The following is a 23,002-nucleotide window of genomic DNA, read 5'->3' as shown; positions in this document are numbered from 1 at the left end:
GCAATTCAATTCGGACCGGCTCAAGGTTGACTCAGCCTTCCATCCTTCCGAGGTTGGTAAAATGAGAACCCAGATTGTTGGGGGCATCTGACTCTGTAAACCGCTTAGAGAGGGCTGTAAAGCACTGTGAAGCAGTATATAAGTCTAAGTGCTATTGCTATAACCACCTCCTTGAATTGCAGTTGGAAGGCAGCTGGGACCTATTGTAGCTCATGCAGCAGAGATGACTCATGTGAAACAGAGCAGTCAAAACTATGTGCTGCTGCATTATGGACTACTTGAAACCAGATGGTCTTCAAGGGGAACCTCCTATGGAGCATGTTGCAGTAATCCAAACTGGAGGTGAACAAGGCATGAATGACTGTGAACAAGGCCTCCTGGTCCAGGAATGAACACAAATGGAGCACCTCACCCCCCTGACCACAGCTGCCTCCTCTTGTAGCTGGAGCCACAACTCTAGGGGGCCCCTCAAATTCTAAAGCAGGTCTGTCCAGATGTGTGTTACCTTGTCCAAAATCTGAGATGTCAACTCTCCTGACCCCAGGTGGCCAGAAACCTTCAACCTCTCCACCTTGCTTTCGTCGATTCATAGCCAGTTTTTCCCCATACAGGGTCTTACAGCTTCTACTCCCAGAGCTAGCATCTGAACAGCATCACTTTCCCCGCAAGGGGTAGAAATGTATAATTGGACATCACTAGCATACTGAACATAGGACAACAGAACCATAAAAATGGAGTTTCAAATTCCAGTGAAGATGTGAACTGAAGACTTGTCTCTTTTGTTAGGCTGTTGGGAGCAAAAGGCAGTTTGTGGCAGAAGCCCAGACTGGTGTCTTTAGGATAGGCAGGTGGCTTCTCCTCAGTATCAGGAATATGATGATGCAGTGCCTCATGAGGGGATTGCTTCAGGGTAAGGTAAAGCCCTGGTGCAAGTACCTTGTCTTTGCCCTGGGAAACAGAGAATAGCTATCCCATTATTTCACTAGGAATCTTCCTGCTACATAGGCAGAGGTGACCTTCTGCCCTTTTTTAGGCCTTCAGCGGTCATCTCCACCAAGCAAAGATTGTTATAGTTGGCTGGGGTACATTGGTCCTTCTTCCCACTTCTGCCGGTTTTTCCCAAAGCAGCCATTCCCAGACATCCTGACTTGAGTGGTTAGGGAGCAAAGTGAAGAATTGATTTTGCTTGGTTTGTTTGTTTGGAGCACCAGCCAGCAAGCCTACAGTAATTTACTTTTGTTCCCCAACACAACCCTACAGTGAGATAGAAACAAGACTTGGGGGTGAAGGGTGTTTTTCCACGTACACATACTCGCACAAACCTAAGTTTTCTTTTTGTCTTTTCAGGGCTTTAGATTTCAACCAAATTCAGCCCTATTTGGAGTTCACTTTGAGTTCTATTTTATGAATGAAGAACTGTCTTCATTTAGTAACTGGTCAAAGTTCCAAAGGCACTGAAAAAATAACTTATGACCGTCTTTCACACTTAGCAACTGTTACAGCATCTCCATTGTCACATGATCAAAATTCAGACACTTGGCAACTGACTCATATTTATAATAGTTATGTCCTGGGATCATGTGATTGTCACCTTCTGTCAAGCAAAGTCAATGGGGAAGCCAGATTCACTTAACAATCATGTTATTAATTTAACATCTGCAGTGATTCACTTAACTGTGGCAAGAATGGTTGTAAAATGGGGCAAAACTCACTTAACAACTGTCTCATTTAGCAACAGAAATTTTGGGCTCAATGGTGATCGTAAGTCGAGGACTACCTGTATAAACAGGAAAAAAAGCTTTTGAATTTACCAGACCTGTACCATCCTGTAGAACAGTGTTTCCCAACCTTGGCCACCTGAAGATGTGAGGAAGTCATCATGGCTCTCTGAGGAATTCTGGGAATTGAAGTCCACGCATCTTCAGGTGGCCAAGATTAGGAAACATTGTTTTAGAATAAACTTGTGATGATGGATGCAGGCAACAAGCAGATTAAATTATGCTGAAATCTTGAATTAGGCTTTGTGCCCCCAGTTTCAGCTTGCAAATCTATATGATCCAGGTCTGATTGTCTTAGCAGTTTTGACTACAGCACCTCATTACACTAGGTTTTGATTTGAGTTAATAGGTGTGTCAAGTTCTTGTTTTTATTCTGTAAGTCTCTTTCTCAACCTCAGCAAGTCCTCAAGATGTATGGACTTCAACTCCCAGAATTCCCCAGTCAGCAGAGTTGCCATGGTTGACAAATACTGTTAATTAAAAGGGGTTGGAATAGGCCTTTATCATTTTATACTCAATAAATGTTACATAAAACAAGTGTTTTACAGCAAGAAAGCCCCATATTGGATAGATGCTGTTTCCTTTTTTTAGATGTTTTTAAAAATCTATAAACTGCACAGAATTATTGGGAGAATCAAAGTTGGGCAGCGTAATAATTACGGTATTTAGGATTTAAAACTGTATTTTAAATAATGGAAAAAATATTTTTCCATTTCTGTTACTGAAATAACCATAAATATTTATTTTTGAATGTTTTATATAGCTGCTGTAGTCAGCATATGAATATAAATATAAGCAGGATAATTTTATAGACAAATGCTAATCCTTTGCCAGAAACATTGAATGCAAACATTCTTTTTGAATAAAAATCCGATTTGTATAAAGCTATTTTTGTTTCCACAGTAGCTTTCATGAACTTTGTATTGGCCCATTAGCAGTTTTGTTTACTTGTGTTGCTTTTGTGAGGATCAGAACTCTTAGAATGAGCAAGAGTGAAAGTGAATTTTTGTGGAACAAAGTTTTCTGAGTTTTCATTAACAAGATTTGTTAAGAAATCCATCACGACAAAATATAAGCACCTGGATGAATACCTTTGGTTTCAAATGGGAAAGTTGTTATATATGGATAGTTCAGTACCATCAGTTCATTGCGTAGCCCCCCCCCCCATCCCTTTGGTAAGAAGTGACAGGCCTGTCTCCAGAGAAGCTGAGCCTTCCTGCATCTTGATAATGCCCCAGTATAAACATTAGCCAAAGCAGAATGAATAAAAAAAGAAACAAAAGTATAAAATAGAAGAAAAATTATTGCACATGTCTGCCTATTTCATGGCTATATTGGGGCTTTGGAGTCAGTGCTGACTCCTGGCAACTGCCTGGACAAGTTCCTGTAGTTTTCTTGGCAAGATTTAAGAAATAGCTTGCCATTGCCTGCTTCCTAAGGCTAAAAGAAATTAATTTTCCCAAGATCTTTGTGCCTAGATAGGACTAGAACTCAAAGAGTCTTCTGATTTCTAGCCTGATGCTTTAATCGCTAAACGGCCTCTCGTCATGAATAGTCTGTATCTTATTGGAAGCAAAAGGAAGAATAGCTAGTAAAGAAAATGAAGGCAATTTTTTAAAAAAATGCAATATCTAGTTCAGGGGTCTTCAAACTTGGCCCTTTTATGACTTGTGGACTTCAACTCCCAGAATTCCTCAGCCAGCTTTGCTGGCTGAGGAATTCTGGGAGTTGAAGTCCACAAGTCATAAAAGGGCCAAGTTTGAAGACCCCTGATCTAGTTGAAATAAAGTAATGCTGGAAATGTAAAATAGTTGATTTTGAAGTCAGTTTCCCCCCTCCCCCCAAGTGGTTCCTTTAAATGTACTGCAAATTGAAACATAAAGACTCACTTGAATCAAGCTCAACTCCTGGTGACTAAAATGTATTCTGTGTATTTTGAATATAGTCTGTCATCCAAATAAATGATTAAACATATTTTTCTGGTTAAAACATTTTTAGGTTTGACCACATGGGGGAGATGCTGCTTCATAAAAACAGATTTTGTTAATATACTTTGTTCTATCTTGAACTGTTCTTTTAGATGAATTATTTTCTGGTATTATTGCTAAATTTGGAATTTTCTGTATTATTTAGATAGAGAGCACTCCATTCATCATGAAAAAATGCAATGTTTTGGAATGGCTTTTTAGATTAAAAATAGTTTGTGAAGGAGTAGTAAATTCTTGGCTCTGTCAAAGGTTGATCAGCATTTTCAAAAAATCAGTGACTTTTGTGCTTATTGCCACAAAAGGTTTGTCCACATTTTTGTATACAGCTTACATTAATTGTGCATCCAGCACACAACTGTTCTCACAAATGTTTTCCCATGGTGTCCCTACTCATCAAAAATATGGATTACTTGATGATTTCTCAAGATTCTTCAAAGTATTTTCACCTATTCCATGAAAGAAAGATTGAACTTGTCATGTTGCATGAGATGGTCTTTATATATTCTTTCTGAAAATCTTTTTAAAATGTATAATTTATTTTACCCCTTCAGAGTCTTTTGATCTGAATGGGCTATAGGTTTGTACTATAAAAATAAATCAGTAAGCGCTCTCTGTATAAACATAAATTAGGTCTGAGGCCTGGTTGAAAAGAATGACTTCTTTGACCTGGTGGGCTGAGCTGTTAGTAAAGAAAATAAATAAAAGAAATGTAGCACTACAGGTTGCCCTTCACATATGAGTGTAATTAAACCTGTAATTACATTTGTTAAGTCATCCTGATCATGAAGTGGGTCACCATATGCCTACACCCAATCTTTTTTTGGTGGTCATGAAGTGAATCACCATGACCATTAAGTGAATTCATTGTCCACAATGAATTGTCAGGAACTAGACGTAAATGCCAGTTTCCAGCAAAAAAAGTATATAAATTGTGACTGCTGGATCCTGCAAATGTCTGTAAATGGTGGCTGGTTGCTGAGCACCCAAAATGGGAGGGCCTTTCTAGCCGTTGAATTTCAAATCTGGATCATATGTAGCCATGGGGAGGTATGTCATAGTTTTAAATCAGGGGTGTTAAACTGCCGGCCCACGGGCCGGATGCGTCATCCAGAAGCCACACCCACCCCATTGCCCGCAATTGCAAAACCATCCCAATATGTTGTGCGATGTCACGTAATGTCGCAAGTTTGACACGTCTGCTTTAAATGGTTGCTAGGTGATCAATTGTAAGTTGAGGGCTACCTGAACTCTGGTATTCATTAAAATAGCCAGAGTTTTTTCAGGCTTCCATGTGAGTCTTAAAAAAATATATAATATTTTTTTGAAGAAGCCACTCATTAAAATTAATGAAACTGATAAATCACTGATAAATCACAGGAAATGGTATTTAGTACTTAGAGCAGTTGATTGGATAAGCTAAATTGCTTAATATCTGCAAAGCTGCTGCAAGAATAAAAAGACCTCTTCAGATAGCAGTTTGTGGAAAGATATTAACAATATTAACAGTATATTCAACATAAACTCTGAGAAAGACTCAGTTCAGTTATCTGCAGGATGGCAACTACTTATACTATTGTCACACTTTCATAGGAGATGCTAGCACGTCTGTCACTTGGCCTCACCAACCTGAAGCCTGAAATTCACACATTCATTACAGCATCTGGAAATTGAGTTATAACAACTGGATCTCTTTTCTTGTTGATTTGAAATGTTTTACTGCTTATTCAAATAGCTTCTTCAGTCTTCTAATATCCTTGAGTAAGCATTGAAATGTTTTAAATCAACAAGAAAAAAAATCCTGTTGGCATCACTCAACTTCCAGACAATGCTACTTGGAGAACTATGAATCTTCATTGACATTCATTACAGCATGAAATCTTCACTATACCAGTGAGGCAATGCCCGAATGGTCACTGAAGACTGCAGAATATGACAGCTATTTTATCTAAGCACTAGTTGGACTCAATTTCTCTGTCTCTCTTTGTCTTTTTTACATCTGTCACAGTGAATGATCTAGGAGGCGACATCAAGGGACATGGAAAGAGTTCTTCAGCTGCTGACAAAGTTGTACAAGAAATACGAGCCAAAGGTGGAAAAGCAGTAGCTAATTATGGTATGTTTCTCCCACTCCATTCCAGTGAAAATATCTGCAGATAAATAACAGCTGTAATTTTACAATGGTGCATGCTACAGATCTGGACACAAGCATCTGCCATTCTATCATTGAGGTGATTGTTGTAAATAATAATCAATACAAAATCAGAAAGTTCCTTGAAGTTTTAAATGATGTCTCATGCTAAATTATTCCACTCAATAGAAAGTGGTCATGCCACCAATCGGAAAAAGATCTGATGTGCCTTGAATTTCATGATATTTAATGCATTCAAGGATTGTTTGTGATTGTAAATCCACGTTAGATATATATACTGTATAGCAGTGGCCTCCAACCTTTTGGGCACCAGAGGCCAGTTCTGTGGAGAGAGGTTTTCCCACGGATCAGAGGGGGTGTGGTTTTGTTTGCTGCCTGCATCCTGCAGATGGGGCTTCACTTGTTCGTGGCCTGGTTTCTGGCATGCTGCAGCCCGATGCTGATCCACTGACCAGGGGATGACGACCCCTGCTGTATAATATTGAGCCATGATCCATAATTCCATTCATTTTAAAATTTTAATTTAATTTAATTTAATTTAATTATATTTTTATACCGCCCTTCTCCCGAAGGACTCAGGGCGGTGTACAGGGCAATAAATATAAAAAAGCAGAATACAAAAGTTAAAAAACGATTAAATATTTAGCCCAGTTAAAACAGTATTAAAACATATTAAAACCCCAACCCTAACCCATCAGACCACTGATGGTTCACTGCCTATTAAATTCTTATTCATGCGTTGTGGTGTTTGGTTTTGAAATATATATTATATAGATGCATTACGTGAAATAAAATCCAGGTAAAACTGATATCCCTATTTTAAAAGCTTGGGGATCTTTGGGGAAGAATAGTATATTCTTTAATTTGTATATATTTATTATACTTCCCAGAGTTTTGTGTGGTTAAAGAAATAATAGTGCACACTTAAACTTCGCACACGATAAATATACTATGCAAGTGAGTTGTTACAATCTCCCCTCTAGGAATATTATGTGCCACTGTATGATGTGTGATGTCGAAAAATTCATTTCATCATTTAAGAGTAACCGCATTCTCCTAATTTCATATTCAAGCTTTTCCAAATGTCATTTACAATCCTTGTTTTTTCTGACCATAAGAAAACTTGGATACAATCATTTGCAGATTTATTGCATCTAGTGCTACCATAAGCAGACCCATGTACCTATTTTTGCAGTCATTCCTGAAAGGCATCTCTTTGGGTAGGATATTTTGGGGAGATAGGGACATAACTGGGAAGTGAGGATATTGGCTTTTATGCCCAAACCTAAATTCCCCTATTCATAAAAAAAGAACATTTAGAATCCAATTCAGTATTTCTTTCCCATGTGGAACCTGTTTTTCTAACCATAGCTACCCACTTTTGTTAGTTGTACCTCAGGGAATTATGAATACAGCTGAAAGATTTCAATAGCTGCAGTCATAGGAACAACTTCTATCTTTATCTGTCATGAACTTGCTATCATTGGTTAGTGCATACCAATGAATAACTTGCTTATGAAAGAAAATATTTGTACAGAATATTCCCTCAAGATTACATTCTGTTATCATTTCATGTTCCCTCCCATTGTGCTAGGATCTCCGTCATTTCAATAGATTCTGATCTCTGTGTTTCTTTCTTTCCTGTTGGTTTCCCCCCCCCCCCCCCTCAGATTCAGTGGAAGCCGGTGAGAAGCTTGTGCAAGCCACTCTGGATGCTTTTGGAAAAATAGGTATATTTCAAATAGAGGCATAGTTTGTGGGATTAGATTAGCTGGACTCCTTACCATTATTCTGTATTGTTTCATGAAAAAATGGAGCAGCTATGGAAACAAAGCAACAATAAAGAATCCTCATAAGAGTTTTCACTTTTTCACTGTAAGCTACACACATGCAAAATCTGTTATGATTATTCTTCTAGATAAGATCTTTTTCCCCACTAGCAGCGCTGCATATTTATGCTAAATGGAATGGTGTCCTGAAACGTGGACTTGCTGTACCAGCAAATAGTTATTATAGCATGCATCAGCGTGTTTCTTTATCCTTATTTTACAAATGTTACTTCATAAAGATACAGAAATGCATTTGAATTACAATGAGGCTGTTAAGCCTGTTTAACTTATTGCAGAAAGCAAGCAAATGACTTCCTGCTACACTTGCCCAGAATTTTGAAACCATTAAATTCATTCTACAAAATATACAGAGGGTCCCTATCTATATCTGAGTTCATTTTTGCTCCTTAGGAGATTATCATAGTTCAGTCCTACAGGCAGTGTCAAAGGTGTTTGGCAGTCTTTTACAGCCACAATAATTCTGAAATTCTATTTCCTTTATCGATTTTGGTAAGGACAAAATTAAATGCAAATGGTATGTTAATGTTATCCTTCATGTCAGAAGCAAGAATAACTAACTTTGTTTCTTAATATTTTTTTATGAATTTAATTTACAGATATTCTGATCAATAATGCTGGGTAAGTTGATCTGAATGTTATTTTCTTTTTCCAATACACTGGAATATTTTTGATTCAGTTTATGATAATTTTCCTCTTCTTTTTTCCTTTTTGACATGTAGTATCTTGAGGGACCGTTCATTTTCTAGGATCAGTGACGAAGACTGGGGTAAGTTGATTATGTACCACAGTCCATTTTTTAAATAAACATATTATGTTCTTAATGTATTTAATGAATAGATATAATCAATGTTGAATTGTTTCTAGATATAATTCACAAAGTTCATTTGAGGGGATCCTTTCTGGTAACCCGAGCTGCATGGAACCATATGAAAAATCAGAAATTTGGAAGGTAAGTAGACATGTTTTCTCACCAAATGTATATACTGATCAGTCCAAGACTGTCTAGATTAGTCACAGAAAAAGTGGCTGGTGATTATACTGTATAAACATATATTTCTCAAAAAATCTTCATCATGTAAAACTATATCTAGTATACCCCTTATTTTCTACAAACAACCAAACAGTAATATATATCAGAATATTATTAGATTTCTTTTTAACAAAAAGCAGCAATATAATTACTAATATAAACAGTGCTGAAGAAACTGCATTCTTTATAATTATTCCTACGGCCATATAAACTTCATTTCCCATGTTGTAGCTGCTGCAACTGAATCTAGAAATTTTGCCTAAGATTTCCAACTGCATCCTAAAGTTGGGATAGTAGACGAGAATTTACCATGGATAGTTTCTTACTGGGTATTGCAGTAGGTTGGAAAAGTAATTAGAGGTCTGCCACAGTGGTACCATTCGCAATAGTGTTTAATTGGAAGCCCAGAGCACAACCTGTTCTGTTCTTTTATGACACCATGGAAATTATGATTAGCCATGGCTGAAATCCACAAGTTGGAGATGATGGCAATGGAGATGCTGAATTCTGGAAGTGCTACCTATGTTTTCCCGGAAGACCTAGTTTAACTTTTATGTTTGTGCCTAATATGCTTATGGGAGTATGTTGGTACTCCCATGTTACACCACTCCTGCGCGAGCTGCATTGGCTTCCGGTTGCGCTCCGAGTGCGTTTCAAGGTGCTGGTAATAACCTTTAAAGCCGTACATGGCTTAGGCCCGGGGTATTTGCGAGACCACCTGCTGCCATTGTCAACCTCCCATCGCCCCGTTCGCTCCCACAGAATCGGCCTCCTCAGGGTGCCGTCTGCCAGGCAATGCCGGTTGGCGGCCCCCAGGGGGAGAGCCTTCTCTGTGGGCGCGCCGACCCTTTGGAACGAACTACCTCTGGAGCTGCGGTCCTTCCGTCGTGACCTGAAGACTTGGTTGTTTCAACAAGCGGGTCTGGACTGACTACGTATTTTAATTAGGTTTTACTGGGTTTTAAATTGTCATGTTATCATTGTATTTACTAGTTTAATTCTTTTTAAATTTTCTTTCTGTTTGTTCTTTTTAAATTTTTATTGTTGTGAGCTGCCCTGAGTCCTTAGGGAGAAGGGCGGCATATAAATTTAAGTAAGTAAGTAAGTAAGTAAGTAAGTAAATAAATAAATAAATAAATAATATAAGCCCTACCTCCAAAATAAGCCCTAGTTAAGACTCTGCCCACTCATCCCACCATATGTTTGTACAAGAGGGGGGCAAGGCGCACATGTAAAAATCAAGCTAGGGTGGGAGTAGGGGATGGAGCTGCCCCACAAACCTATGCACCTGTTTACCTCAGGGCCGCCGCAGCCAGGCCTCCCACGCCCCAACACCTGCTTCGCCTTGTGGCAGCGGCAACAGCAGCCCAGGCTACTACTTCTGGTTGCTGGCGGCTGCTCATGGCAGGAGGTCAGGTGGTTAGTTGTGCCGGTGCTGCCACTCTTAGCAGGCCATTTGCATCTTGATGGTGCCACCACTCATGGCAGGAGGCCATGTGTGTTGCGTCAGTGCTGCCACTCACACATGCCACAGCATGATGTGCCACATTGCTTCCTGCCCCGAGTGGGGCACAAACGCGATGTACCACGTGGCCTCCAGCGTGAGCGGCCGCAGAGGTCAGGCGGTGGTGCAAGAGGTGTCGGGCCGTGGGAGGCCTGGCTGTGGCAGTCCTGAGGTAAGAGGATAAGACATCCCCTTAAAATTAGACCTAGTGCCTCTTTTGGAGGCAAAAAAAAAAAAAGACTGGTCTTATTTTCAGGGAAACACGTATATGATACACATTGGAAGCTGTTTTTAAATAGGGTTTTTTCCCATTATCCCCAAAGCCAAAACATCGTTAACAAGTATTTCACCAAAATAATAAGAATAGCTCTCAGTAAGGACTGAAAGCTACTCCTGCTGTTTGTGGGAAATGCTAGTTCTCTGAATAATTTGACTGCTTTAAATTTTGAAAGATTTAATCTAAAATTGAATATCTTTTCAGGAAAAGAGGCTTTTTCCAATTGCATCTGTGTCATTAATTGCACTTAATCACATTTAAATAGGATAAGTTTAGAAATAATGATCACATTACAAAAGAGTTGTTTACTCTGTTTTTAATTTTTCTGCATTCATTTTTGCTTATTCCTTTTATAAACTGTTTTCTGTAAGTTATCGCTAAATAAAGAATGTGACTTTTTTTCTTGCAACTCTTTGATGTTGTTTTCTTCTACATTCAACTAGTTTTCATTACCAACAACATGTTCTGAAAGCAAATTTATTTGCAATAAAGCTCTGTGACTCAACTAGGGCCTATGTCTATATTCAGTAGTTATGAAATATAACCTTTGTAGTCACTCCACGCATATCAGCTCTTCAGAGATATTGGATTAAATGTTGTCTGACGGTAGTCACAGTAACATGCTCAATGGGTTCCTTAAACACAGCTACTTCGATATTTTTTATGAAGCCTAATGCAGAATAAGAGAATATATTGAAAACAGCTTATGTTCTATTTAGCAAATGTTCATTGGCACTTCTAAGAGTTTGTTAAACGACAATGTTGTCTAATCAGCAAAACTTTTACATTATTTTGCTGCTTTTTATAGAGAGGTTAATGAATTGAGCCAGATGTTTTTTCATGTAGTACCACCTAATTCTATTGCTCTTACTGATGGGATTCTCCTTCAATCTTCCATCAGACTTTTTGTTGCTGTGTTCTAATCCCACAATTTCTTACTGTTTATTTTCAAGAATAATCATGACTTCCTCAGGTGCTGGAATATATGGGAACTTTGGCCAGGCTAATTACAGTGCTGCCAAACTTGGCCTTTTGGGTCTGGCAAACACACTTGCAATTGAAGGCAAGAAGTACAACATCCACTGCAACACAATTGCTCCCACAGCAGGCTCCAGGTTGACGCAAACTGTTATGCCTCCAGGTAAATATACAATATACAAATATTCTCAACAAATTAGCCAGAGTATATGGTAAAATATCTCTTCTGTTCTCTACTCCTGAGGCCTGTTTTGTATAAATTTCATTTTCCCTAGCTATGGTGGAAGCCTTCAAACCAGAATATGTGGCTCCTCTTGTCCTTTGGCTTTGTCATGAAAGATGTCAAGAGACCAGTGGACTGTTTGAGGTAATATCCATGCATTGTCCTTTCTCAGCAATGTTTCTTGCATCCATCATGTTTTCCTTCTCTTTCCCTCTCCCTCTCCCTTATTTTCATAATTCAAATCCATGCAGTAATCATGTTAATATCATGTTGAAATTGAAAAACAACAATGGATTTGCAATCAAATGTTTGATCAAACTGGTGAAAAGTATATTGAAAAGATTCGAACACATGTTGAACCTTGGGTAATAACTGCTGTAAGAAGAAAGAACTCCTTTGATGGCCTCATCCTTCATGTATTCTAATTCGATACTCCAATTCACTACATTCACAGTCAAAATGGCAAGGACCACAGGGAAGAGAGAAATATTAGTTGAGTTGCAATAATCCCACTTTTTGCAGAAATATGAAAATCTTTAAAAAATAATCTTAAATACTAAAACCTGTGAGAATGAGCATGCTCAGAACCTAAACAATATTTGACTGACTTGTTATGTGGGAGAAACTGAGGAGACAGGACACAAAAATCGGAACAATGCCTTGTAATATAAGAAGCTAATGCCCAGCCTTGTTTAAAGCTGGTCATGTATTGGTTGGTTTGAACTAAATCTAATCATAGTGCCTTTTATAAGAATCAGCTTCGTATGGAAGTAAAAAGTAAAATGCACATTTTGACCTATTGGAACTAATCTGTTGTGATTAAATGGGAACCACTCCCACATAATTTGCTTTCCACTCTTCATTTTCAATTTTCTTTGTAAATTATATTGATTTTTAAAATGTATGTTGCAGGTTGGAGCTGGCTGGATTGGAAAATGTAAGTCTTCTTGCTCATTTGGTCTAGTCTTAAAGACTCTGAATTCGACACAAAATCCAAACTAAATTAGGATATAACATTAAGTCATTTCATTTTAATAGTAGAATTTGAGGATAATTTCAGAGATTTTCCATCTGAGTTTCCTGCCCTTATTCTCTTTCTTACTATATTAGGATTGGATTTTGTTGATTTATTTATTTGGTTTGGTTAAAGAGATTAATCATAGATAGTTGGTAAATGCAGTTACTTTTGCTTTAAATTCACTGGGATCCTCAACTTTTTTGTAATTCTGCCATTTCTATTCTTAGCTGTCAAAATGGTTTTGGTCTCCAACTCCAAACAATATGTTGATAACAAATCAAGAGAAACTGCAGCAGGTTCATATATTCAGACTGGAATAAATGCTCTTATTCAAAGTCCTCAAGAATTACACAATATGCTAAATTCTAGTTTGCTACCAGCAGGGAAGATAATCCATTCTTTGTTTTGATCAGAAAAATCTAACATGTATAAAAGAAACTAGTGATGCAGTTACACCTGAATAACTATTTTTAATTGGAGTTTAATACCCTTTCTGATTGTTATTTTCTTAGTACGCTGGGAGAGATCCCTGGGAGCTGTTGTCAGGCAGAAGAACCACCCAATGTCACCAGAAATTGTGGAACATAATTGGGAAAAGATCTGTAATTTTGATAATGCCCAAAAACCTAAAGATATTGGAGGTACAAGCTATTTAAATTCATTACATACTACAGTATGTAAAAATAAAAGTGCATAATGATTTATTTTTATTTTAATATTTTGTGTGTGTGTTTTTGTGTGTGTATTCATCTACTTATGTCCTCCATATAGCTTTAGAAAATAAACTTTTTTCCATAATATTTCATTTTCCCCAAAATTTTTAAAAAATTTAAGATGTCATAAATTTTTGTGTAAGTAGATAAAGTCATACCAATTTGCATAAAATGTTTCCATTTTCTTTCATTAATGCTACTAATTTATAAATTACCTTTTCCATAAAGGCTAAAATACAAAGTTTCATCCCAAAACTTTAGTCTACTTTGATTTAGTTCCAGGTCTGGACTATAACTTGTTGCTGTTAAGAAAAACACATTTAACACTTTGCTGCTTAATGTTTTGTTGTTTGTGTTACACATATTTCAAAGTCTGTGTTTTGCACTTTGCTTGATAAGTCATTTTTTTTCAGCTTTATGAAAACGTCTATAAGATAGTACAAAATCACCATAAAATGTGCCTTTTTGTGTATATGCGTGGCAAGATAAAGTTGTCAAATTCTCATATGTTCGGACAAGGGCAATATACATTCTAAGTGAGGTACCATCTCTGAAGCATTTCTTCTGTTTTTGCTACTAACTTTAATCTTCCAAACTGAAATCCATGTTTTTTCCTCAGTCGATCGTCACATATTTTCTTCAGTTCATCTTCGAAGTCTAATAGCAATCTATAATCTTTTGCAGTTGTACTCTTGGGTGCTGTTAAACAAAAGTTTATTATTTGCTAAAAAATGATTAAAGGTCAAAGAGCTTGGGTTTTCACTTCAGAGTGTGATAGAAAATAGTTAAATTATGTCCAGTGCAGTCAAAGTAAATTGATTGGGGTCTGTTGATGTTTTTGATTTTAAGACAGCATTTATATAAAATCTTTTACATTCCAAAATCCAATTTGGTGTGAGTTGTGGGTAGAGAGTCGTTTTAAAGCAATTTAAATTCCTTCTTACAAAATAAGCTAGAAGCTAGCATGAGACTGAAAATATTTTAAGGAATTGAAGAATCCAGATTAATTAAAGGTAGGAATGGAAGTGTTTCAAAAATTTGATTTCCTTTTATTATTACTATAATATTGTTTTCAAAGATTTTTAAGAAAGTAAGAAAAAAACAAGGAACAAACAAGGAAAAAAGCAGGAAGCAGAAATAAAATGAATTATGTACAAATCATTGAATTAAATAAGACTGAATTCATTAGAATTTAATAATTGCTTGAGATTTGGGATATTTAAATCCAAGAATTTGAATATCTTTCAATATTTCATTACTTTTACACAATTTAATATCTTATGCTATTATTAAATGTGCAGATCATTGTTCAAATTCCATTAGAACATACATACCAATGGCAGTATTTAGCCTGGTATAAATCATGAAAATAAAGAATTACAGTAATTTCTATCTGAAGAATGAAAGATCTGTATTGAGTGAAAAGGGCGAAACATGTTAATTTATGGCAACCAACATTAGGAGGAGTTTAATAACATATTTTCTGACTACTGCTATTAAGAAGCGTATGTTTTTGTGAGTTGTAACTTAAATTATCAGGTAATTGAAAATTATAATATTTTAGGTTAAAAGAGCCCAAATTTTAAGAAGTGGTGCAATCCCATAAATGGCATTATAATCCATAAATCATTTGCAAATTGAATTAAATTTTAGATCAGATTATTTTTCAAATGCAGTTATTTTAAACATTGAGGCATATTCTGACAACCTATTTAAACATTCTTCTGCACAACTATCTACATATACTTTTTAATACCAAAAGTAAAATATCCTTGCTGCAGTTGCAATGTACAAAACTAGTTTGGTATACCTTGTGGGAATGTAAGATTTAGTAGTATTTTATTTGTTTAAAATTAGCAGGTTTCAAAGGAAATTCAGCTTTTAAAATTAGACAACTGCATATAATCCAAAAATTTCCCATCATGCTGTATACAAATATATTACATTACAAAAGAGATGAAATTTATTTCTCTGTCATAGGAGTTTACTGAGTTAAACAGCAAGTTATAAAGCACATTTTTTTAAGTTTGTTTCCTGAGGAATGACAGTAGTCTAGTTGTAAGACTCTTGGGAGTTAAGTTGTATTGATGCTACATAAATTGTTGGCAACAAGCTAATCAGATGGGTCTATGTGGAAATATATGCTTAATCATTTATCAATTCATATAGATTGATATACATTTTAGGTATATAATTCCAACAACAGATCAATAAAATGATAGGCATATACATTATTCAAAAGGATCACCTACTCTTCCTTTTTCAAAGGAATCAAAATGATAGTTGAGAAATTCCTGTTAATTGACTGTCAATTCAATAATCCTACCTTCATTATTTAACAGTGAAAATCAATTTTAATGTGATTGGGAATGGCTATGGCCATGAAAAGACTTTTTAATTGATTGATTTTTTTAAAAAACTAACTACAACCTTATTTTAGGACTGATCATTTGGCATTTATTATGCACCTAATTATGTGGATTGAATGCTGGAAATTAGGTCCAGGTTATGTTTCCGGGACAATTTGAATAAATAAGCCTAAGCACGTACTACAGGTACTAATTATTGGAAGAATTAGGGGAGAAAGGCATATCGAGGTGCAAAGATGTGGCACTCCTTTTATCTCCATATCTTAGTTTCAAATAAATATTTTGGGTACATAATTTATTTCTAAATAGATGAGCAATAGTTCAGGAATGCAACACATGCTTTGCATGCAGTAAGGTCTCTTTATAGGTTCCAAGATTTGGATCTAGATGTGTCCCAAATCCTTAAAAATCCTTGCTGTAAGTGTGGACAGTATTGGGTTAAATTTATGAATGATCTGAGTTAATGTAAGGTTGCTTCCTATGTTTTTGAGCTCTACTTAACACAGAAAAGAGCAATTTCAAGCACATTTCCCCATCTCCATGTCCTTTCTAGCAAATCCAGGTAGTCTCCAGATAGGACAATATGTCACAGACCATTGCTACCTATGTATGATAAATAGGTATCTTAGGTAAATATGCAAGTGTTTCAAGATTAGAGACAGATTGCTAAGAGTTCATGGCATATAATCAACTCTGAGTCTGACAAGTCATGGTATCTTATACAAAAATTATTAGTTTTGCTTTGCATTATTCTTTTTGATTTTGACACATCAATAAGAAAATAGCTTATTATGTATAATGTGCCTTTTAGTTTTCTACTAAATCGCATTTTGCATGTTTTTTGGGTGAGAGCCCAACTTCTCAATCTTCACCTGTGAGAATTTATATACCGCCCTTCGGGAAAGGGCGGTATATAAATCTAAATAAAATAAAAATAAAAATAAAATAAAAGAGGAAGGGAAAAATGCTACACATACCTGAGAGACTATTTAGTTTTTCTGTGTTAGAGCATTAGAAAATTAGACAATTAAAAAAAACTTTCTCCCTTAATGCCTGAACACATTGAAGTAAGGAAAACTAATTAGAGTATTTACATTAAAATTGAAGGCTATATTCCTTTATATCTGCAAATTAAAGCTATCCTAGTTTTATTAAAAACTATTACAGCATTAATGTAAGTAAATTAATGTTCTGAAAAGCTGTTATATACCAAACCATTATATATAATTGTACAAAAATACTAATTAACATAAGCTTTTACCTATCATTTGTAAGGATTAGCTAGAGTTGTATTTATTTGCAACTATAGGTTTTAGCAAAATACATGTAAAATTTCAGCCATTCAATACATGCTCTCTAATATTAATAGTACTATTTGCCAAGTTGTCCTTTCGCATCTTCCTTGCAGCCATTGTAAACAATGAAATTTGCTTTGTTATATTTGTCTTCATCAGATTGATTCACTTGGATTAACAAGAGTGAATCTGTGCTCCTGATAAAGTTTGCAGTAGGTCAAATCTTCCACCTGTAAGTTATTACACATGCATAAAGTGGTGTGTAATTGGTTAACCTTTTTGTCTTTCATCCAAATAAACTGTTGGCATTGTTTGAAAACAGAGTTCTGTAAAGGCTTCTCTCAGGGATGTAGGAGACTAAATAGTATGACATTCCTTGTCCTTCTTTAAACCTATATGTGGGTCAAGAAGCAACAGTGAGAACTGGACACGGAACCACTGATTGGTTCAAAATTGGGAAAGGAGTCCGGCAAGGCTGTATACTGTCGCCCTGCCTATTTAACTTATATGCAGAGCACATCATGAGAAAGGCAGGGCTAGATGAATCAAAAGTTGGAATTAAGATTGCTGGAAGAAATATCAACAACCTAAGATACGCAGATGATACCACTCTAATGGCAGAAAGTCAAGAAGAACTAAAGAGCCTCTTGTTGCGGGTGAAGAAGGAGAGTGCAAAACTTGGATTGAAACTTAACATTAAGAAAACCAAGATCATGGCATCTGGCCCTCTCAATTCCTGGCAAATAGATGGGGAAGAAATGGAGGTAGTGACAGATTTTGTTTTCCTGGGCTCCAAGATCACTGCAGATGGGGACTGTAGCCAAGAAATTAAAAGACGCTTGCTCCTGGGAAGGAAAGCCATGGCAAATCTAGACAGCACACTAAAAAGCAGAGACATCACCCTGTCAACAAAAGTGCGTATAGTCAAGGCTATGGTCTTCCCAGTTGCAATGTATGGCAGTGAAAGTTGGACCATAAGAAAGGCTGAGCGCCAAAGAATTGAGGCCTTTGAACTCTGGTGCTGGAGAAGACTCCTGCGAGTCCCTTGGACTGCAAGGCAATCAAACCGGTCAGTCCTAGAGGAGATCAATCCTGACTGCTCTTTAGAAGGCCAGATCCTGAAGCTAAAACTCAAATACTTTGGCCACCTAATGAGAAGGAAGGACTCACTGGAGAAGAGCCTAATGCTGGGAAAGATTGAGGGCAATAGAAGAAGGGGACGACAGAGAATGAGGTGGCTGGATGGAGTCACTGAAGCAGTAGGCGTGAGCTTAAATGGACTCCAGAAGATGGTAGAAGACAGGAAGGCCTGGAGGAATGTTGTCCATAGGGTCGCGATGAGTCGGACACGACTTCGCAGCTAACAACAACAACAACAATCTCACTTAAGCTTTCACACCTACTTTCTATCTTGTCTAAAATCTTTAAAAACTATATAATTTTTCAATAATGTATGTTAAATTATATCACTCAGAAGTTCCTTGATCTAGTGAGAATTGTGAGAGTAGTTTTAGACACCAATTTATCCATCTGTTACCATTAATTTTTTTGTGAAGGCACTGTTGTGCCAAATCACCATCAGGCATATTCCTATAATATTATATTCCTGTAATATAAAATTATTGCTTTCTTTACCCTTATATTTATTGATGGAAGGCCCATTTCTAATCCCAACATTGCTATTGGTATACATGAAGGTAGGGCTAATATTGAATTTATGAATTTATTCTGGGCCATTTCTGGATCACTTCTAATTCTTCTGGTTCACTAAATCCCCAAATTTGGGCCTGGTATTAACTGTGATACTGTTTTCCCCAGAAAAGTGCTAAGCATAGACTGTACTAACCATCCTTTATAGAATTATAAACTATGGCTCAAAATGGTATGCAGTTATTTAGTTTCTGAATGCACATAATCTAAAATTTCATTTTACTGAGATTAACAAACGTGAAAAGTTGAGTGTTGTATCATTTCAAAAATGATTTCTTTTTGTAATAACCTTAATAAAATGATTATAAGCCTTAATAATATGTCAATGTTTTGTGTGGTGTTTTTTTTTTGCTAGATAATTATAGCATCTTTGTCCAAAAAATACTATTAAACAATTGAATAATTAATGTAATAAGTTACTATAACATTTAATCTGGATATATGCTTATGTGGAGTCTGTGATATCTTAAGACTAGCCGATTATGTTGTGTTGGCTCAGATTTGGGAATGAAATTCTGTTAGCTCTTATGTTTATTTGTCAACCTGCCATGTTTTAACTACTTATTGTGTTCAGTTAGAAGGTCATGCTGAACTTTTGAGTTAAAATGAGATACAGAGATAACAGGGAATGAGTATACCATAAAGACATCATGTACGAAGGTGGATAGCTTTTTAAGTAGCTAGATGGTAGCTAGACACAGATGAACAGTGTTTTGTTTTTGTTTTTTTCCTTTCTGCAATGACATTCTCTTCTCTGGTACCAAACAGACCCAGTGTTACTTACTTCAAAAACTTTTAAGACAAAAACTCCCCGTAACCATTTGTGCAAGGTAAAGAAACAGGATAGAGCTTTGAAACAGATATTATGATTGATCACGTTGAACCCCTACTTTATTTCACTTTGCACAAACAATATGAACAAAGTATAGGATTAAACCAAACTGAAGAACAATCTGTCACTCATTGTGACAGCATTGGCTAAGAAATACAATCTGTATGTACAATCTATATCTAAATATTCTTACACCAGCTGGTGCAGAGTGCATCTGCACGAGTGCTTTTGGGGGTCTCCCGATACTCCCATATTACACCTCTGCTCCGTGAGCTGCACTGGCTTCCAGTTGCCTTCCGGGTGAAATTCAAGGTGCTAGTGATGACATACAAAGCCCTACATGGCGTGGGTCCGGATTACCTACGGGAGCACCTACTGCCAGCGTCAACATCCCTCCGTCCTGTGCGCTCCCACAGAGAGGGCCTCCTCAGGGTGCAACCGGTCAGAGAATGTCGGCTGGTGACCCCCAGGGGGAGAGCATTCTCGGTGGGTGCACCAATCCTTTGGAACCGCTTACCAGCTGAAATCCGGATGGCCCCCGACCTTCGCTCCTTCCGGCGTGATCTAAAAACTTATCTATTCCAACAAGCCGGCCTGGCCTGATGGATTTGGGTTTTAAAATTTTCTCACTTTATTGCTTTATTGTATTCTTACTTTATTGCTCTGTACACCGCCCTGAGTCCTCCGGGAGAAGGGCGGTATATAAAACAAATAAATAAATAAATAAATAAATTTTTAAAAAAATGATTTTGCTTCCCGCCAACCCTGTATAAAAGTATTAAAATATGTTTTACAATGTTTAGGAATACAAACAGAGTCCTTTTCTTCAAATAATTTTTTGCCTCAGTGTGATTCTTTGAAATCGGCTTCCAGCGGTCCTCTTATGTGAAGACAGTCAGATGCAATTTCCAAAGCACCCATGTGAACATTAGCCATTCATTTGTACTGTAATAACACAACGTATAGGAATAGCAGACTGACCTAAATCATCCCTGCTTACTATAGACAGTTTCTTATTCATTCCAGTCAAGTAACACTTCTGTAATTTACAAAATGTATCTGATGCTGTTAAAAGATACCCACTGCATGTGAAATCAAATGTCATGTTAACATTTTGAGTTGCTTGTGTTACAGCTCCAGAGACAGCTATGGAAAGGCTATTTTCTTTTTTGTAGTTTTGAAAGTACTATTTTTTCTATTTCCAGATGTACTTGCTATTCTGAATGATGTACTGAATCAAGCAGAGTCCCAGAATGTCTCTCCAAATCCTATAAGCCACAGTGCGCCCACATCCTCTTCAAACATTAACTCTGTAAGTAAAATGCATGTGTATATAATTGTACTTGGAAGACATTCCACTTGTCTAAAACCACGAGAAACGTCTTACAGATGTGAATCAGGCGATGCAGTACATAGTCTTAGAAGTTCAGTTTTAAAATGTGATCAAAAAGAGAGGTACAAAAATATTTTTCTGTCAGTCTTACTGTTTTCTTCCTTAAATAACATTTATAAAAACCATTACATTGATTTGATGAGAGATGAATTGTTTTTGCTCTGGAAAATTCTGACCATTGTTTTGTTAAATATATTTAAGTTCTCTAAGCACTAAGACAAAGTACAGTTTTGGCCAAAAATAAAATATTCTAATTCATAATTCTAATATTGTGACTTTATAGCAATAGTACTTAAACTTATATACTGCTACACAGTGTTTTACAGCCCCCTCTAAGCGGTTTACAGAGTCAGCCTATTGTCCCCAACAATCTGGGTTCTCATTTTACTGACCTTGGAAGGCTGAGTCAACCTTGAGCTGGTGAGAATCAAACTACCGGCAGTCAGCAGAATTCGTCTGCAGTACTGTATTCTAACCTCTGTGCCACCACTTTATATTTCAGATAATATATCTGCAGCAGTGCCTTTTAAACAATTAAAGAATTGAGAGGACATTTATTATCCTAGGATTATTTGTACCTTATAGGCTGTCTTACTATATTTCATTTTGCAGAATATGATAAAAAAATGGTGTTTGATCACCTAGCAAACAGAAAAGTGGAACCTATTGTTTAATCATACAAGAGTTAAGTTAAAGAACACATGGTAGAAATATAGATGAATCTCAACATGTTAGCTTCCTTTCATTTTGACAACAGGATTTTCCCCTGCTTTCCTCACTTCTGCAAGCCTCACCTAGACTTTCACAATTAAATATCATGATCACTTTTGGAAATATTTGATCATTCTGCTTAATAAAATCATTCCTATAACAAGAATGGTTAATTGGAGACTACCTATTTTAGTAAATATTTCTCAATTGAGAGATAGACTGGAGGATGAAAACACCAGATTTTATGAAAAGCCAGATCCAGTTAGAGATAATCAGGCAGGGACCAAACGTGACGTAAGTAGTGAGCCAGATAGAAAACTGTGGATACATTCAGGTCCTCTATCCTTTATTTCCAACATTTGAGGGGCTGTCACAAAGAAGAGGAAGTCAGTCTATTTTCCAAAGCACCAGAAGGCAAGATAAGAAACTATGGATAGAAACTGATCAAAGAGAGAAGCAGCCTAGAACTAAGGAGAAATTTCCTAACAGTGAGCACAATTAACCAGCTTGCCATCAAACGTTGTGCGTGCTCCATCACTGGAGAGACTAGACAGTCACTTGTCTGGAGTGATATAGGATCTCCTGCTTGAGCACGGGTTGGACTAGAACACGGGTCGCCAACCCGCGGCTCTTCGAACGGGCAGTGGTGCGCGCGCACCTCTCCAAATGGAGAGTGGCACCGCCCGTTTGGAGAGGTGCGCGTGCACCTCCGAATGGGCGGAGGTGCGTGCGCACCTCCCCAAACCTTTGGAGAGGTGCGCGCGAGCGGGCAGCGGCGCCGCTCTTTGGGAAAGCTGCCGCAGCACATTTGCAGGCTGCCGAAAGCAGCAGCTCTGCAGACGGGCCACGGCAGCTTTCCCAACAAGCGGCGCCGCTGCCCATTCTGAGAGGTGCGTGCACACCTCTCCGAATGACTGTAGGTGCGCGCGCACCTCCCCAAACCTTTGGAGAGGTGTGCTGCTCTTTGGGAAAGCTGCCGCGGCACGTTTGCAGGCTGCCGAAAGCGGCAGCTTTGCAGACGGGCCGTCGCGCAACCAGGAACCGGTTCCATCACACATAAAAAAAATGGCAACCGCGCGCGTCCACGCATGTGCAAGAAAAAACCGTTTTGCGCATGCGCAAAATGGTTTTTTGCGCATGCGCATGCATGGATGCACGCGGCTCCCACTTTTTTTATGCGTGAT

At 37.3% G+C, this 23,002-nt stretch overlaps 1 protein-coding gene across 1 annotated transcript in view; it reads left to right on the top strand.

The window, feature by feature from the left end:
- Positions 1–23,002, top strand: part of HSD17B4 (hydroxysteroid 17-beta dehydrogenase 4) — a 68,243-nt gene that overhangs the window by 11,420 nt on the left and 33,821 nt on the right. The window contains exons 3-12 of the mRNA XM_083354055.1: positions 5,772–5,879; positions 7,586–7,645; positions 8,362–8,383; positions 8,485–8,531; positions 8,630–8,714; positions 11,530–11,717; positions 11,830–11,921; positions 12,690–12,714; positions 13,308–13,436; positions 20,920–21,026. Coding sequence (XP_083210181.1) covers positions 5,772–5,879; positions 7,586–7,645; positions 8,362–8,383; positions 8,485–8,531; positions 8,630–8,714; positions 11,530–11,717; positions 11,830–11,921; positions 12,690–12,714; positions 13,308–13,436; positions 20,920–21,026 — 863 coding nt within the window. The remainder of the gene's footprint in view (positions 1–5,771; positions 5,880–7,585; positions 7,646–8,361; positions 8,384–8,484; positions 8,532–8,629; positions 8,715–11,529; positions 11,718–11,829; positions 11,922–12,689; positions 12,715–13,307; positions 13,437–20,919; positions 21,027–23,002) is intronic.

Source organism: Vipera ursinii (assembly GCF_947247035.1).
Source record: "Vipera ursinii genome assembly, chromosome: 2".
In the NCBI taxonomy this organism is placed as follows: domain Eukaryota; kingdom Metazoa; phylum Chordata; class Lepidosauria; order Squamata; family Viperidae; genus Vipera; species Vipera ursinii.
Note: the sequence above shows the minus strand (reverse complement) of the source record. Positions and strands in the feature narration are given on the sequence as shown.